Source organism: Dermacentor albipictus, chromosome 1 (assembly GCF_038994185.2).
Source record: "Dermacentor albipictus isolate Rhodes 1998 colony chromosome 1, USDA_Dalb.pri_finalv2, whole genome shotgun sequence".
Lineage (NCBI taxonomy): Eukaryota > Metazoa > Arthropoda > Arachnida > Ixodida > Ixodidae > Dermacentor > Dermacentor albipictus.
Genome location: NC_091821.1, coordinates 315,242,298 through 315,259,721, shown reverse-complemented (window position 1 = coordinate 315,259,721; position 17,424 = coordinate 315,242,298). Strand labels below are relative to the sequence as shown.

General features: G+C 47.7%; 1 protein-coding gene across 3 annotated transcripts in view; it reads left to right on the top strand.

Annotated features, from left to right (window-relative positions):
• Positions 1-17,424, top strand: part of LOC135904431 (uncharacterized) — a 106,124-nt gene that overhangs the window by 32,688 nt on the left and 56,012 nt on the right. The window contains exon 4 of one of the 3 annotated variants that reach the window (XM_065435285.2): positions 6,938-7,083. In XM_065435285.2, coding sequence (XP_065291357.1) covers positions 6,938-7,083 — 146 coding nt within the window. Of the gene's footprint in view, positions 1-6,937; positions 7,084-8,519; positions 8,728-17,424 lie in introns of those variants that run through there. The other 2 variants (XM_065435268.2, XM_065435245.2) reach the window with 2 other exon arrangements.

The window sequence follows — 17,424 nt, the reverse complement described above, 5'->3', positions numbered from 1 at the left end:
CAGTTAAAAAAAAAAATGGCGGTATGCGTAAGGGAGGACGGGGTACATTCCTTAGCCATGGTTATGGTAGACAGTGTAATGCCTGGAGGTTTCCGGTTTTAATTTTGGGTTCCTTCACATAGCCAGGAGCACGAGTGTTCTTGCGTCCAGCCCCTTCGAAATGCGGCTGCGGCAGCCGGTAATCGAACCCGCAACTTCGTGCTCATCCGCAGCTCACCATGACCATTGTGCACAGCGTCGGTTGCCGCAGAGTTCACTATAGAGTTACTGCTTATTTTTAATAATGCTTAACTGCGTCACATTCGTCGTGCTTAAAGCGGTCATTCCCCGTAGAAACAGTCAGTGGACCCGATTTTTACACCTCGCAACTTGCAGTGCCGTCTGCTCGCGGTTCTTGGAAACAGATGACGCAGCTTCGGGAGAACAGAGCGCACCGGCACGGTAGCCTTTTCTCTTTCTTGTTGGCTGTCGTGGCCTATTCAGGCATGCTCGTCACTGCACATTTTTAATGAGAGAATTGCAAGTTTTTATGCTGTATAGTGCCCGGGCGTGATTCCCGACGATGCAGCGGCGTTGCGACATGCCCCCCCCCCCCCCCCCCCCTCTCTCCCTCTCTCTCTCTCTCTCTCTTGTTTTCTCGCATGATTCGTGTGTTCGTCTGGCCGTTGCTGCGTGTTCGATGCACATAGGGCATTGCTCCACGCTTTTCGACAGCGCGTCCTAAGCGACGCTGTGGTCACCTTTTCACGGGCTGTCGACATCGGCGGCATTTCGCTGTACTGTTATGCGCTTTTTGTAGCCTCAATTGCCTCCGCACGGCCGCACACGCTACCGGGCTCTCCGCTTTACTATTTCGTCATCTGTATACCTCCTTCGTCGATACTCTCTGGTTCGGTGGATTGTGTAATCTGCGGGCGTTGTCTGGCGAATTCGCTCGAAAAGACTTGAAGACAAATCTTCTCGGAGCGGCTCGCACCATGGTATCGTAGCGTGTAAAACAGTCATTTCAGCTAGATTTCGACTACGGTGCATATTAAAGGCTTTGTGGGAAAGTGACACATAGGAGAGCAATGCATTCCTGCCACATATTGGGCGAGGCATATCTAGAAAATGGTGCTATGATCTCCGGATTCCTATGCTTAGAGGACAAGCCATGAGCGCCCACCTTCTTCTGTATGACAATTACTACATGCGTGCCAAAGCCATCAAATAAGTAAATTGACATTAGTTAATTAAACAGCCTTTAGGCAATTATTATGCAATTCTCGACATTTACCGCCGCGAATAAAGTGTTGCAGAAAAAATAAAAAGGAAACTGTACTGCGTCTGAAATGCGAGCATTACCTCTACATCGAGCACCTATATGCTGACATGTGATGTACTTGGTTCTTGCTTGTGACAAGTATGACCACACTAACTGAATGTAAGTGAACTTGGTGAACTACGTGTGGGGTCCAGCGCTTGATTTTTCGATTCCAATTTCCAGTGCGTACCGCACATTTCGGCCGTATTGCCTCTATAGGAGCAAGTAGAGTTGCGTTCGGCGGCTACAGGAATACTTGACCGCTTGTCACTTCTTTAATAGAGATTTTTTTAAAAAAATCAAAGCATACGTGCGTAAGTTTACCTAGCTTCGTTTCTCCCCCTTTGCTGTCGCGCCGTATACTTGAGGCGTTGTCACCGTCTCCGCCCGAGACTGGGACACGTCGCTCGGTACATGTCGTGTAATTCCAAGGTGAGTGACCCGTTTGTTGTTTCTCTTACTCCGAAGTATCGTGACAGAAGAAGCAGTTGGCCCATCATTGCCACTGTCTACATAGCTTGGTGTACCACGAATGCGTGCGTAATGTGCATTTGTCTCCTCGACTGGGCAGGTTAAGGTCTATGCACAGAAGGGAGCTTGTCAAGGGGAGCATATCGCCTACACACAATATATATCAGTACACTTATAGTGGTAGATACAGAGCGTGCCCTGGCGATCGCGCTCGAGACCGAGTATCTCACGTCTACGGACATTTGGCGCATTCACATTAACCCGCTTCTGGTTAGCAGACGGAATCTGTCGCTTTTTCGCTGTGGCAAGGAGCAAAAGTGCAATTGAACGCAACGGAACTGCCGACAGCGACTCTACGCAGCGGCCAAAGACGCTCTAGCATACTGGCCGCGGAACAGAGATTGCGAGATTTGTGCTCAACTGACCGTGACACGGAGGTTACGAGCTTCTCTATAAGCCCTCGGTTTTCGCGCGCTGCGTGTTTCGTCGCTCACGCGAGCACAGTGTGCTCAGGACTCAGGGGGCACACGGTGGCTGCATTGAGCCTCCTGCGCGGAGCCGAGCGTTTGACCTCCCGATCTCGCACTGTACTCACGGTGGGCTCCGACGTGGTCACGCGCTCGACCGGAGGCGAGTGGCCAGGCGATCGCCGTCCCTCGCTGCAGTGCGGCCAATGCGGCACCCAGCCGCGGTAGCGAGGCGACCCACCCGCGACGCTCGTCGACGGCCCTCCCCATGCGCCGAAGGGTCGGCAGTCGTGGTCGTGCAGCTGTCCGCTGCCACTGCCGTCGGTGAACTCGCAGTGCGGACTCTCGTGTTTGCTCGCGTCCTCTGGGCGACACCGGCACTCGTAGCCGCGCTGGCGCGCCCCGGCCGATCCGTTTCTGCAAGTCATGCCGCAGCGGGAACCGACCCGCAAAAGCCAGCCAGCCGGCAGGAAGGCCGCTCTTATGCACACGAGGACCTCTGCGTACGACTGCTGTGAAGCACACTGGCGGATGCGCCACCACCCTCGTCTGGGGAGGCATTCTTTTACATTAACCGGATCCTCATTCAAAGGGTATCGGCCGACCATGCAGTGCTCCGGTTATTGTGGCACGCGCTTTGGTGAACCGTTGTGCGTATCGGCCATAGTATACTTTGTTACCGAGCTTCGACTATAATCTTCGCCATCAATCTGGCCCTTGTGCGGTTTATTTCTTGCTGCCTTTCTAAGCATTGCGCTTTTTTGAGTTGCCACACTTTGTCAGACAACTTCGTCTGCGAACGGGCGAACAGCTTGTGCGAATTTTCTTACAGGAACTGCTTGCGAGTAAAAAGTCCACCGAGCTTCCCCGCTGTAAATTTGATGAGGGGAACGAATTAGCTTATGTAATGAGGAGTTATGTTTGAGTCCAGGTTCGTTCGAGTTGAATCCGTGCCATGACTAAGCGTGGTTCGAAAGAAAGATTGATCGTTTTGCTTGTAGTTGCGGCCCCCGTTGCGTGCACGAATTTTATAAGTGCGCGCCTTCTCCCATGCATATCGCCATGGTTTCTCCACTGTGCCTGAGAGGTTGCTTCGCCGTCTCCTCGTCGTCGCATTAAGCGGCGAGCGCAGGGACGTGTGGCGGTTGTTCGACGCGCTGCTGGGCGCGGGTCCTGCGTGCGTGTGTTTGCGCCGCCGCGTCTCCTCCTCATCAGCAACACAATGGATGTGTACCCCACGTGTGTGCGCGTGGCGTGCCACACGAGATAACTTCTCCCGAGACGGAACGGTCGTCGCTGCGTGCGTGTGTGTGTGTGTGCGTAGCCAAGGCAGGTCAGAGGAGGGTTACGCTTCCACGCTTAGCGAGGCGGGCGCTCTGGTATACAGGGGCGTGGACTGCGCTCCCGTAAGCCGCCCCGTCTCTGTTTGGGTTTACGTCTCTTTTAATTAGCATCGGGTTCCTGGGGTGGAGCTCCTTGCATTTTTTGGCATTCTTTTCTTTTTTCGGTCTTGCGCATGCTCTTTGACTGCTGGTGGCGCGTCTTCTACGTGTTCTTTGGAAGAGGACTTCGTCGGTCGGAGACGTCACCGGAAGGTCGCTACATGCTTAACGACGATGCGACAAAAGAAAAATAAATAAATAAATAGGCAGGCAGCTTTGAGTCACTAGAGTTTATGTCTACTAAACGACACCCATTACACTGCTGGGCGCATCTGCAAGAAAACAGGAATACAGCAGACAAAAAATTACTTACAGTACCGACCATGATAAACGCAGCGGTAAACGCACGAAAAAACAAAATTAATAAAGGAAGTAAGTTCGGGTGAACGGTCGAATAATAATAAATAAAAATAAATAAAAATATTCTTCCTGTCGACATAGTACGATTCGATTTCGTGTGGCGTGAGTTCAACTGCGAATTTGGTGTTATATGAATATATAGACAGTTGCATTAAAGTGTTCATAATCTACAATTACTCAGTGGTGGTCCAACTGCGTCATTTGCGCCATTTTGCTACAATTCGACTTGCCTGCTCCTGGCTGCGCCCACTCAAGCGTCATTTGCGCCAACTGCGCAAAAGTGCGGCGTTCTCGCGTTTTTACGGCAATGCAATGTTTTCAGTAGGGTTATGCAACTATACGTACTCTACCACACGAATCCATTTGTGAACATTCAAATACAGTCAACGATTAACATTTCGCACATGACCGAAAATTCGGACGCATTCGCGGCACCGCCACCTACCCAGAGTAAATGTGTATGAACGTGTCTAAAATTTCGGACGCAAAACACCTTAGCCGTCTGATATTCTGGACTTCTTGACTTGACCACAAGTCCGAAACGGCATTAATGGAAGCCTCAAAGCGGCACTCTCGCACGCAGATCCGTTTGCAGCAGTTCTTTATTCTATGTTGCAGCCGTAGCCACAACCGCGGCAACGCTATGCCTAGCTACTTCGATGTTAGCTACCAAGCTTGATGTGCGGCGCCGTGTTTTTCATTGAAGCGATTCGCCGTTGTTAGTAATGACACCGACTCCGCCTTTGTAATCCTCCAGAAGTACATGTTGCTGGGCTAGTCGGTTCATATCGCTGAATAGACCATAAATATGATCGCTTGGCGCAAACAAGGAAGGACGGAAAGGAAAGTGGTGCTCCCTCTGTTCCCTGCCGTCCTTGTTTTCTTCAAGTGATCATATTTATGGTCTCAGCAATTTGTAATCCTCGCCAATGGCATCGAAGCTCGGAAAGTACGGCGCGTTTGCATAAGGCCAGTTCTTGAAAGTCAGCTTCGCCTCAATACAGCATTGTTACGCGGTGAAGCACACCAAAAGTGGTAAGGGGCACCGATACGAGTACCGATACGCTTAGTAAGCGTACTGGCAGGACTTTAGAGTTATTGGAGCTTCAGGTGCATATTCTTGTCCACGTTAGCATACAAAATTTTATTGTTTACAAAATTAAGTTCCTTGCCTACCCAAATAAAAATGTTTGCAACATAGCGTGCATGGTATACCGCCCGTGGGAACCTTAATTGGTTGCTGTTGGCTTTGTGCTTTGCTTCACTGTTGATCAGCGCTTACTGATTGCGCAGTAATAACAAGCTTCGCCAAATGGCTGCAGATTACTGCTGTACTACTCTAAGTGTTCCAAAAAGACCATTTTTTTTCTGCTCTGAAACTGCCTCAAAATGCTGGTGTGGCTGCTCCTAAACTGCTCCAAAATGTCATTTTTTCTGCTCCAAAACTTGCTCCAAATCCTAAACTGGCTGGACCACCACTGATTACTATTACGAAGCTATGGCGCTAGCTCGGTATTAACATTATGGATGGGGCATGTTTGATCCTTAATTATGACTTGGACGGTCGTCTGTGAACCAGCATTGAACGATCAGGCACACGGTGACCGTTGTCCTGACGTCACTAGAACTGGTTCCAGGCAAGAGCAAGAGACAATCTGCGCCATAAGATTTACACTTGCGTTCTGTATAAGTTATGTTTCCCTTTGCACGTCTAGGTTGTACTCGCAAATGATTGGGTGCTTTGTGCGCATGTTTTATGTCTATTTTGAAACATCTGCTGAAGTTCCTGTTTGTAGTTTATGTGGCGTAAAAGAAAGAGAAGATAAAAAGAAAGCAAGGTGCTTTGTGTTATTGAACAAATAACCTAGAAACTGAGCACTTTCTTCTGGAATACCTGTATTGTTAGTCTGCTTCTGTCCAATGTTTCCACGTGGCCTTTGTTTTGATCCGAGTACTGTTAAAATGTACAGAACACTTGGCTGCGCTGCGCATTGCTGTGCCGATAGCATCTGTCGCCTTCGGTTAAGTTTGACCGCCTTGATAAAAGACAACCAAATGTGTAATTTATGCTAGCTGTCTTGCCCCATTCATGCGGCACTATAATCCGTTTCGTACTCGGCAGGCGACGCTGCCGAAGGCTACTCGTGTAGTGCGGCCATAGAACTTAAAAAGGTCACTCCGCGAGTTTCGCAACGCAGTTGATCTTGATCGGCGACAAAAATTTTCGTCGGTATAAATTTCATATATTACAAGTGCAATTTGTGAACTTACGGTTACGTCCAATCACGTGTTAGTTGGGCACATTTGTGTCCCCAGTATTTGACGTATGCTTTCGTCGCGAGCGAAATAATGCGCTCTGTCCGCTGGTCGCAGGAACGCGTCACTCCGCTCGTTTAGTGGCAAATATAGGTCCAGATCTGCGACTCCTTCCATGTTATAGATACCTTATACTATGCGACATAAAATAATGAGACTTGACTTCACATCGAATTACATTCGAATTACATGACGCGTACGAGTTCTTTCTTCCGTATGTGACGCACTACTTTTTTCGTCGCATATGTGAGCAGTGAGAGACTTTTCTCTATAAACTGCGTAGCGCCGCCAGTTATATATGAAACGGAGTGTGTAGATCTCGCCATCGCGTGCCTTTATACCTGTGCATAAATGATGGCCGGTCTTTCAAGATATTTGGTTACATCAGCACTTGTCTCAGCTAGCTTAGAGATCATGTCTTGCTTTCATGACCGCGGTTCGCTCTCCTTTTCCTGTCCTTGTCCTCTTGGCTGATTTTAGCCGAAATGAAGCAGGAACGCGAAATGCTATTGCAGATTGCGAAAAGTGGGCACATGCGTAGTGGAGGTTTAAAAAAAAAAAATGCGTTTATGTCGCAGACAACCACGGAGCGGCAGCTGCGGAACTTGCGCGTGGAGAACCCCGAGTTCAGCGACGTGCTGAGCTCCCTGGACGTCCAGTCACAGCACCGCGAGAAGCGCAGAGTCACCAAGAAAGTAAAGAGTTTCGACGCCGCCAACTACAAGTACGCAGCCCATTCACTCACTCTGCAACTGTCTTGTTTTGAACGCGTCTGTACCTGTTAGGTAATTCTCATGATGAAGTCGGAAAATTTGTTCGTTAGAAGCTCGAACAGCAGGTAGTACCTTCCACATCTGATAAATTCAGTTTCTTTTTTTTTTCATAATTGCCGTGCGTAACTCGAACTTTTATTCTTAATCCTCGTTTGCTTTGTCTAAAGCGCCGCAGTGTGGAAATCCGTCACTGGCAGTTCCGGACCGTGTCGCTGGCTTCGCGTTTAACCAGACTCCACATGGCTAGCCAGCGACTACGTGATCCAGAGCTGCCTGTGTGACTTGACAATCGCTTAACTGTGGTTACATTTACACACTTTCAAGTGATTCCTGCCGCCATGTATTTTGTTGCGCACAACGCTGTGATCCCGATTCATTGCCTGCGGTATTATGTGTGTTCCGGTTTACCTTGCACTTTTCAGCACTACAGGGCGTTCAAGACAGTGACGTCGGCAGTGGAGCATGACTGTGTACCGTACTGGACCTCACGACCAAGGCAACCATAAAAGTGACGACGTTTGCGGCGTTCAACGTAGCTTTAGCCCGTAGCAGAGATTACTATCATCTTCTCTCTTTCTTTTTTTTTACATCCCCAAGCTATAGTATTAGGTTTGCTATCTACGTGACTCTTGATTTAGTTAATTATGCTTCACGAGGTAGTCAAACTGGTTTGAACGTGGCCCAATGAGCTGCTCGTTTAATTTTAAGTGACCTGACATTGCACCAGAGCACAGAAGCACTGACTACATTTAGTAGAGCGATGAACGGGGCTTAGTTGGTGCGTGTTCATTATTGCGCTTCGATTTTCCTTCTCGTAGTCGTTCATACATCCAGTGTTAAAACTCAGCGCATTATAGTCGTGTCTCACAACAGCTGAAGCGTGTCGTTTTGGTACAGTCGCCATCAATACCTTACTGAACGCAGGATCTTAGAAAAAACGACATCCGCAGCGCCTGGGCGTTTAATGTGGCCTTCACACGGTGTTCACTCCTCAAAGAGGCTGCATGCCATAATTAAGCATAAATCGAGCTTTTCTCTTGTTTTTTTCTCAGAGCGCCGCCCCGAGAGTACATAAATTGACACCGACAGTGTGTGAACGCTATAAAGACACACTGCTACCCTGACGTTTCGAATCTTTAAAGAACGAAGGCAAGGACCCCCCCCCCCCTTTTTTTTTTCTTCTTTTAAATAAAAGGAAAGAAAACGTATTCGACTCGTTGTCGGTTGGCAGCAAGGCGTCTTACTATGATCAAGTTTTCCGCTGTGGGGCGTTTCACCCTTATCTCGCCTCACAGTAGAACACAGGGTTCGCCTTCTGCGCATGCCGGCGACGGCGTTTGGCGACGAGCATCTGTGTTTTCGCGGGCACGGAAACGGTCACGTGGGCACTGCTTTAAACTCATAAAACATCAAAATTCCGGCACGCTCTTCTATACTCGGCTTACATATTGCGGCGTTGTCGTATGCGCCATCACTTTTTGTTCAGTTTTCTTCCAAGACGGTGGCCCGCTCCTGGCTTGGCTGCACTGTGCCGTGTCGGCTGCCTGATTCAGCTTGGAAAGTGCGCCGACCGAGGCTTCGCTACTGTCAGTAGAGTAAGTTTTCCTTTCACAACCGCGCTGCATCTTTTTTCTGTTCGTGTGGCAAGCACTTTCTAGTTAATGTTATGTTTCTGTATAATGTATTCCGGGTTGCGTTTTTTGGACTTGCTATAAGCGAATGTAAGTATGTTGTAGCGACTCCGCCTTACTGGTGTTATTTATCGAGATAGTGCATATTTATTCGAGTTGCGCCTATAGTTGCGCTTCCAGTGCCGAATATGGGGCTTCGTGTGGCAGCGTGCTTTGCAAGTGCTCATCTGTGCTGCCTCATTCTGTGAAGCGTTTCGCTCTCTGCGAAACTCATTGTTCTCGACATCATTGCTGGCAATGAAAGGCAATTGGAAAATGCGCGTTGTGTGTGTCCACCTGTGTACGGAAATACCATTTGATGATCGGTTGCGACTTTGAGTCCATCGCACTGCAGGGTGACATAATAGATTAAATATGAATTCATCTATTTCTCCATGCAGTGAAAAAGAATTTTGTTACACGAAGTTAGATTATGCCTTGAGACGTTGAAGATCACAAACTTGGCATAATGACTCAAAGGCGAGCAAGTCTATGCATTTTCAAGCTTATCTGGGCGGCGCAACACAACTCAGGTGCAAGAGATACTAGAAGGTGCACAGGGCCTTTCTCCACAGCCAATGTCTCGCCTCCCCCCCCTCCCCCCCCTTTTTTTTTTGCGCGCGTGTTCTCTTGCCTAGGTTGTGCCGCGGTGCCCAATGGCTATCAATAAATAACTTCTTTTCGGGTTTGAAATGAGATGTTTGACAGTTACACGATTCTTGTCGACTGCATAGTTTTCGCAAGTGCGGCGTCTTAGCAAAAACACATTTTGTTTCTGAAGCAGGTAACACAGCTTTTTTTCTTTCTTTATTTGATCGAGCTTGCTTGCCGTATTCTGACTGTGTCAGATAAGATGCGCACGCGGTTTCATTGCATTACTACTGCTGTCGCCGGAGTGTCATTTTAAACGCTACCTTGCCATAGACCGAACTCCCACAGTCTGCGCACCGGAAAAGCACCGCGCCTGTTATGCTTAAGCAGCTTCCAGTCACATCGCACTGCGTTCCGTGTGCACAGGTTGTCCCAGCTAAGTTTAGTCAAGCCCTTAAAAAAAATTGAAAAAAAAAATGGTGTGCGACCCGATTTTAAGACCTCCGGTGTTTGGTCGTCAGATGTCTGACTACCGAACACCCAGGTCTTATGATGGTATCTTGCACCGCTCTTTTTTTTTTTTTACTCTTTTTTGTTGTTGTTGTTGTTGAATGGCTTGGCTAAAGTTAGCTGGGACACCCCATACACATGGAAAGTATGTGACCTGGCTGGTTGGTGTTGATGCACGATGTTTAACAGTACGAACGTCACAAGGGACAGCGGAAGAGGCGACAGACAGCCGCTGGCTCCCAACTGTTTTCGGCGCCGCCTTAAAGTTCTCGCACCAGCTCGCCGTGACCTCATGTGTTCTGACACCATCTGCTCGCGCCTGGTTAATTTTTGGACGACTGCGTTTTATTCTGACACAGCCCATTTCTGAACGTAGCAAGTTTTTACAACGCCTGCTAGCCCGAACACGAGAAAATGTTTTGAAATCCGTGTTGTCACACTGTCGTACTGGCGCTAGGATTCCAACTGTATTAACGCCAAGTTTTCAAATAGTTTTCAAAGAATGCTTAATCGGTCTAAAGTGATTTTGTCCTTCTTTTTAGTGTCGCTTTAAATTTTGCTCCGTAAAGGCTTTGCTATACTGGCTGCTGACACCGATCTTTGTTTCAACCAATTACTTTTAACGGTCCCGTGACTGTAAATACAGCGGGAGAACTTCGAGAGAATGTCCGGGCTCACCGCGAGCGATATGCAGCGAGAATCTGACGACATCCGTATATACATCGCGACAACTCTTCCGCCAGACGAAAGAACGCATGTTTCGACTGGCAGCTAGTTAAGTTCAGGTGTGAAAAAAAAAAAAAACTACTACTACTGTGACTTTTGGTAGGCTTCTGTTGGTAAATGTAGGTTTAAGAAGTTTACGTCTGCGAACATTTGTTTGTCGTAATTTTAGTTTTATTCATTCTCGCAATGCAAAAGGCATTCTCACAACGCCCCTTCTTTCCTCACGGGGGTCATACGTGTGCCTCTCGCCTTGAAAAATAAATTTAACAAATCGTTCAATGTTGTTGTTATTATTAGTAGTAGTAGTAGTTGTAAAATGGAACGAGTCCTTTGTTTCTCAAACGAGAAGCACACGTGCGCCCCCGTGACGAAAGAGGGGGGCGTTGTCAGACTTGGTTCAGGCGCTACTAGTACGGCGTCTTGTTCGAAGGCCTGAGTGAGCCTCGAGTGATCTGTTCTAAAGCTGTTTACCTGCGCTTAGTTTCCTACACACATGCCGGCTACACGGCAGCCATTATCCGCCATGTTGGCTCTCTGATTAGCTCTTGAGAGGCGCGTTCTTTGAAATTTGTGCCGGGAAACAGAACTTTTGCAAAACGCAATTTCGCGTTTTCATCAAGATGACAAAACGTGATGTGAAGCGCCATACTTTTTCGAATAAATATTGTTTCAGTTCTTTGGAACCTGTATTGCGCTGTTAGTGCTTGAAGAAGAAAGTGAACGGTAACGTGCAAAAACCGGTGCAATTGAATCTGCAATTTCTCGAATACGTGGTGGCGTTTTGAGATAGCCGCCATGTCAGCTCGTTGTTTGTAAGGGGGGATATCACGGGAGTAGCGTCACAGCATCCTTTTGCAGTTCAATGTACAAGACATCTTGCGTGTTGGAACAAAAGCCGCATTATACTCCAAGCATTTTTTTTTTTCGTGTAATACACGGGAACATCAATCTCTGAAACTGTTGAGTAGCAATTGTTGGGTCTACGGGCTTCTATTACGCCGCACCACTGCGGCTAACCATTGAAATTCTTAGGCCCAGAGGTCAAAATTGGAAGTCTCTATAAGACGTCTGTTTGTAAACATCAAAGTGGCCTATATATAATATGTGGATGGTTAGATAGACGCCTAGAGCTAGCTTTCTCGTTTAGGACGGCGTCGTTCTCCGTCCGGTTGCCTTCCTCGCTGCCACTGTAAGCAGGGCGGTGTCGTGGATCGATCAAGACGGCCGTTTTCAACGGCCGCTGGAACGCCAGTCATTTCGGTGAGGCGTCGTGCCGCATGCTGCGTAACGTATCCTTGAAAGTAATCACTCAAGGACACGGCTCCGGGCAGGCACGTACCCAGGATTTTCTTTTTTTCAAAAGGGGGGGGGGGGGTACTTAGAAAAGTGACTACGTCAGGCAGCTCGACCGATAGCTGTAGAAACATCATTAAAAAAACACGGATTTGTTCTCCACTTCCGGCGGCGTTTTCTCTACTTCCTTTTTAAATAAAAAATGTTCATCCATAAATACTTTCATGACCAACGGTGAAATGTTAATTTTCGCTTTTCCTTCCTGTTTGGCTTTTGCCTTGACTCTCTCCTTTAGTAGATCGCTTAATTTCTCAACTCCTTGCGACTTCTCTTTGCAGTTGCCAATTGTGCACGAAAAGTGCTGTACAATTAGAGAAAAACCAGACGAGGTAACGGGTAACAGTCATATTGCTTATGGGTTTAAGGGTTATTGCAAGGTTTGATGATGGACGCTGTCTTGCATTGTTATTTTCCACTTTCATCATCATCATCAGCCTGGTTACGCCCACTGCAGGGCAAAGGCCTCTCCCATACTTCTCCAACAATCCCGGTCATGTACTAATTGTGGCCATGTCGTCCCTGCAAACTTCTTAATCTCATCCGTCCACCTAACTTTCTGCCGCCCCCTGCTATGCTTCCTTTCCCTTGGAATCCAGTCCGTAACCCTTAATGACCATCGGTTATCTTCCCTCCTCATTGCATGTCCTGCCCATGCCCCCGTTTCTTTTTCTTGATTTCGACTAAGATGTCAATAACTCGCGTTTGTTCCCTCACCCATTCTGCTCTTTTCTTATCCCTTAACGTTACACCCATCATTCTTCTTTCCATAGCTCGTTGCGTCGTCCTCAATTTAAGTAGAACCCTTTTCGTAAGCCTCCAGGTTTCTGCCCCGTAGGTGAGTACTGATGAGACACAGCTATTATACACTTTTCTCTTGAGGGATAATGGCAACCTGCTGTTCATGATCTGAGAATGCCTGCCAAATGCACCCCAGCCCATTCTTATTCTTCTGATTATTTCCGTCTCATGATCTGGATCCGCCGTCACTACCTGCCCTAAGTAGATGTATTCCCTTACCACTTCCAGTGCCTCGCTACCTATTGTAAATTGCTGTTCTCTTCCGAGACTGTTAAACATTATTTCAGTTTTCTGCAGATTAATTTTTAGACCCATTCTTCTACTTTGCCTCTCCACGTCAATGAGCATGCATTGCAATTGGTCCCCTGACTTACGAAGGAAGGCAATATCGTCAGCGAATCGCAAGTTACTAAGGTATTCTCCATTAACTTTTATCCCCACTTCTTCCCAGTGTAGGTCTCTGAATACCTCCTGTAAACACGCTGTGAATAGCATAGGAGAGATCGTATCTCCCTGCCTGACGCCTTTCTTTATTGAGATTTTGTTGCTTTCTTTATGGAGGACTACGGTGGCTGTGGAGCCGCTATAGATATCTTTCAGTATGTTTACATACGGCTCGTCTACACCCTGATTCCGTATTGCCTCCATGACTGCTGAGGTTTCGACAGGATCAAACGCTTTCTCGTAATCAATGAAAGCTATATATAAGGGTTGGTTATATTCCGTACATTTCTCTGTCACCTGATTGATAGTGTGAATATGGTCTATTGTTGAGTAGCCTTTACGGAATCCTGCCTGGTCCTTTGCTTGACAGAAGTCTAAGGTGTTCCTGATTCTATTTGCGATTACCTTAGTAAATAGTTTGTAGGCAACGGACAGTAAGCTGATCGGTCTATAATTTTTCTAATCTTTGGCGTACCCTTTCTTATGGATTAGGATTATGTTAGCGTTCTTCCAGGATTCCGGTACGCTCGAGGTCATGAGGCATTGTATATACAGGGTGGCCAGTTTCTCTAGAACAATCTGCCCACCATCCTTCAACAAATCTGCTGTTACCTGATCCTCTCCAGCTGCCTTCCCTTTTTGCACAGCCCCCAAGGCTTTTTTTACTTCTTCCGGCGTTACCTTAGGGATTTCGAATTCCTCTAGACTATTCTCTCTTCCATTGTCGCCATGCGTGCCACTGGTACTGCATAAATCTCTATAAAACTCCTCAGCCACTTGAACTATCTCATCCATATTAGTAATGATATTGCCGGCTTTGTCTCTTAACGCATACTTATCCACTTTATTTTCCACTTTATCTAACCCATATCGCGGGTATATGGTTCAGAGGATCTGCCAGCGTCGCGGCTAGCTGTCACTCGAAGAAGTAATGAAGCAAAAGGAAAAGTTACATGCAAATGGCGTTTTCACCGGCTACAACTCGTTCTACGAGCATACAGACCAGCTGACCACGAACCAAATCCCTTTCCTGGTCCCTGCATCAGTATAAACAAAGAAGGTTGAACTAACGAAGCAACAGCGATGCGCGTGATCGTTGAATAGAGTTAATCGTTTACTAGAGTTAATCGCGTGGACACCGAGTCATTGAGAAAAACTGGCCTTCACAAGGAGATGCCGATAACTACCGCCATCCAAAAGGAGGGGAAAAAAGTAGCAAGATGTTGACCGCCGAATAGATGTCAATTCTCAACATTGATTTGGCGGTGCTATACGATTGTGTTGTGAGGACTGGTGGCGCGAACGGGGCGGGGGGGGGGGGGGGGGGTTGGTCGGAGGGGGTCGTGACCCCCTCCGCCCCTTTGATTACGTGCCTATCCCCGGGCATCAGATTTTGACGCCTAACATTTCTGCGCCTGTTAGATTCATATCTGAAGTGTTTGCATCAAGGATTGCACTGAATATAAGCCGGTCGGTAACCGATATCTTAACGCTTTACATCATAGTTAAAAATTGTCTTCCGAGTATATGTACAACGCTAGGGCAAGGACCTCTTTGTACTCTCACTGAACGGCGCATTACTTGCGAGGTTTCCACCGCAATCGTATCAGACAGACAATGTAGGATCCCTCTTGGCAGTTGTACTTCTGTACTCGGCGACGTGAATTTGCAGTCGATAAATAAGAAATAAAGCTCTTATCATACCTCTGTACTTCTATAATGCTGTAGTTGAGAACATAACTACTCGTCTGACGTTGTTTGTTCGCCTAATTCTCGTTACCGTGGCATCTTTTACACTACTCGTAAGGGTTCGCTATTACCGAATGTTGTTTGCGATACCAAAACTTGTTTCATCAACCGGCAGCCTAAATCGCGATCGATGATGCTTGCACAATTGCACTATTAGCAGCACGAAATTACTGAACATCTAAAACGACGGAGGTATAGTCGCAACAAGTGATTACACATAATTGGCGATGAAATTAGTCAAAGTTAAAAGGACGACAGTACTGTAAACATCGCCACACCATGGCAATTGCAAACAGCGATTGAAAGAGCTTGTGAATTTCTTGTGAATTGTACACTCCGCTGCTATACCTGGAATGAACTGGTGAGCGCACACGTGCACATTCCTCAGATTCTTGATTTCCTTGTTAATGCGTGCGAGCCAGATGCTTCGACGCTTTTCGAACAGCATACTTGTGCGCAAGCATTGCCAATCAATGCAGTTGTGTGCCTTTTGTGTTCATCTTCTGTGCAGAAGACTTGCTAATGTCGCTGCAGCTGATACATGCACATACCTGCATGACTGCTGTTCGCAGTTAAAACAGTGTGGAGTCGGTATCAGATCAGCTTTGACTCCGTAGATTTCTCTTCGTTGCCACCGGTAGTTGTGCGCGAGTACAACGCCGCTATCGCTTTCAATGCCTCGCCCTTCAGGCGAAACTGGCAATAAAAATTTACAGTGTAGCAATTGTAGCAATGTGCGCTCGAGGTTGCAGCCGTTGTCACTGTATCGATGCGCGTGCTCGATCAGCGCTTAATTGTTGGGTTAGGTATCTAGATGCGCACAGTGCGTTTGTCTGCTGTGGAGCCACGCGGACGCAACGTCACGCTGTGCTTGCTCTCAGTGCTTCGCCCTTCAGGCGAAACTGCAATTTTTAGAGGGCAGCTCCGTTAATGCAGCGAGCGTCCGCGTAACCGAGCGAACAAGCACAGCGAATGATGAAAGCGAACGCGGAGCACAGCGGTATAGACGAGGCAACCTAAAGTTTGCCCGCGCGGCACCAGCGCCGAATGCTCCCCTAGCGGACCGATGGAAGTTTGGAGGGTCGTCGCTGCGCTAGCGCGCGCCTGTGTTCTGTACGGCGGGAGCGCTCGTGCGCGTGGTTTTTGCGACGCCGAGTGCGACCTCATCAGCCAGGAAAGGCGGCACGCAATACTGATGTGTTGTTGATTGCCACATCAGCCTCGAAAACACGAAAGGTCCTACGCCGCCCGTGAAGTTCTACAGATTTCCTGGGAAGTGGTACGAGAAGGACAGACGACAAGCATAGATAACTGCAGTGCGCCGAGTCAAGTAAGTCTCATACTTTCGCATTCGCGTGTAATATCTTGAAAGCGGAATAGTCATATGCCTGTTTTTAGTGCACGGCCGTTTGTTTAGTCGTGTCGCGTTGTTGAATTGTTGTGGCATCCGCCGTTTGTTAGCGGTAAATGCAGGCGTGTTGCGCCGCTAAGCTCTACGACGCGTGCTCGATTCCCAGCCACGGCGGCCGCATTTCGATAGGGGCAAAATGCAAGAACACCCTTGTTACCGTGTGCTTTGATTTTTGTGCACGTTAAAGAACCCCCAGAGCTTAAAATTATTCCCGAGACTCCCCATTACAGCAGGCTTCATATTGATTTCGTGGTTTTGGCACGGTTTTGGCACTTGGAACCTCCGAATTTATTTGATTGCACTGTGCCTTCCCTCGCGATTGGCATGGACGAGCTCAAGAGAATTATTTCCTTTTTCCAAACGCTGCAACTTAAATTACTAGTTGTGCAGGTAACGAAAGGGGCCGCGCGCTACTTGTGTGTGGTATCAGACCGTATTTAATGCAAGCCGCGGTCGTCGCGTGCGTCGGGAAGCGGCAGATCGGAAAGCAGCCGCTCGAGACGTGCGCGTTATGTTTGTTGTTTTCCCATGCTTTCTAAGTATCTAAGTGTGCAAGTATCGTAACTTGCAGTGGTAGCACTCTTGTAGAATAATATATGCACACAATCACAGGAACGTTACCTTTGCAAACATATTATTGGGAGTAATTTAATCCCCACAACAAATAGGCACACATACTGTTTCATTCATATGCGATGCAGATGGAAGCGGCGCCAAACAGACCAATGGCAATCACAACAGTCTTCTTAGCAGTCAGCACCACCGGGACATGTGCTTTCCTACTGCAGCGACGCAGCTCTTGAGCAGCGGCAAGACACGTGTGAAACAGACTCCAGAACAAGCCTTTGTGAAGTGACGGAACCGTCAAGAAGCAGCCCAATGGATCTGCAGTCATCGAGTAGTATGACAACAGAAGTTCCTGCTGCCAGTGTGACTTATGTTGTAATTGAAATAAATGTGGCTAAATTTCTGAACATAGTGCGTACCTCTAACTCGACGTCGTCTACGATCTTGTCGGACACCTGTGACACGCACTTGGC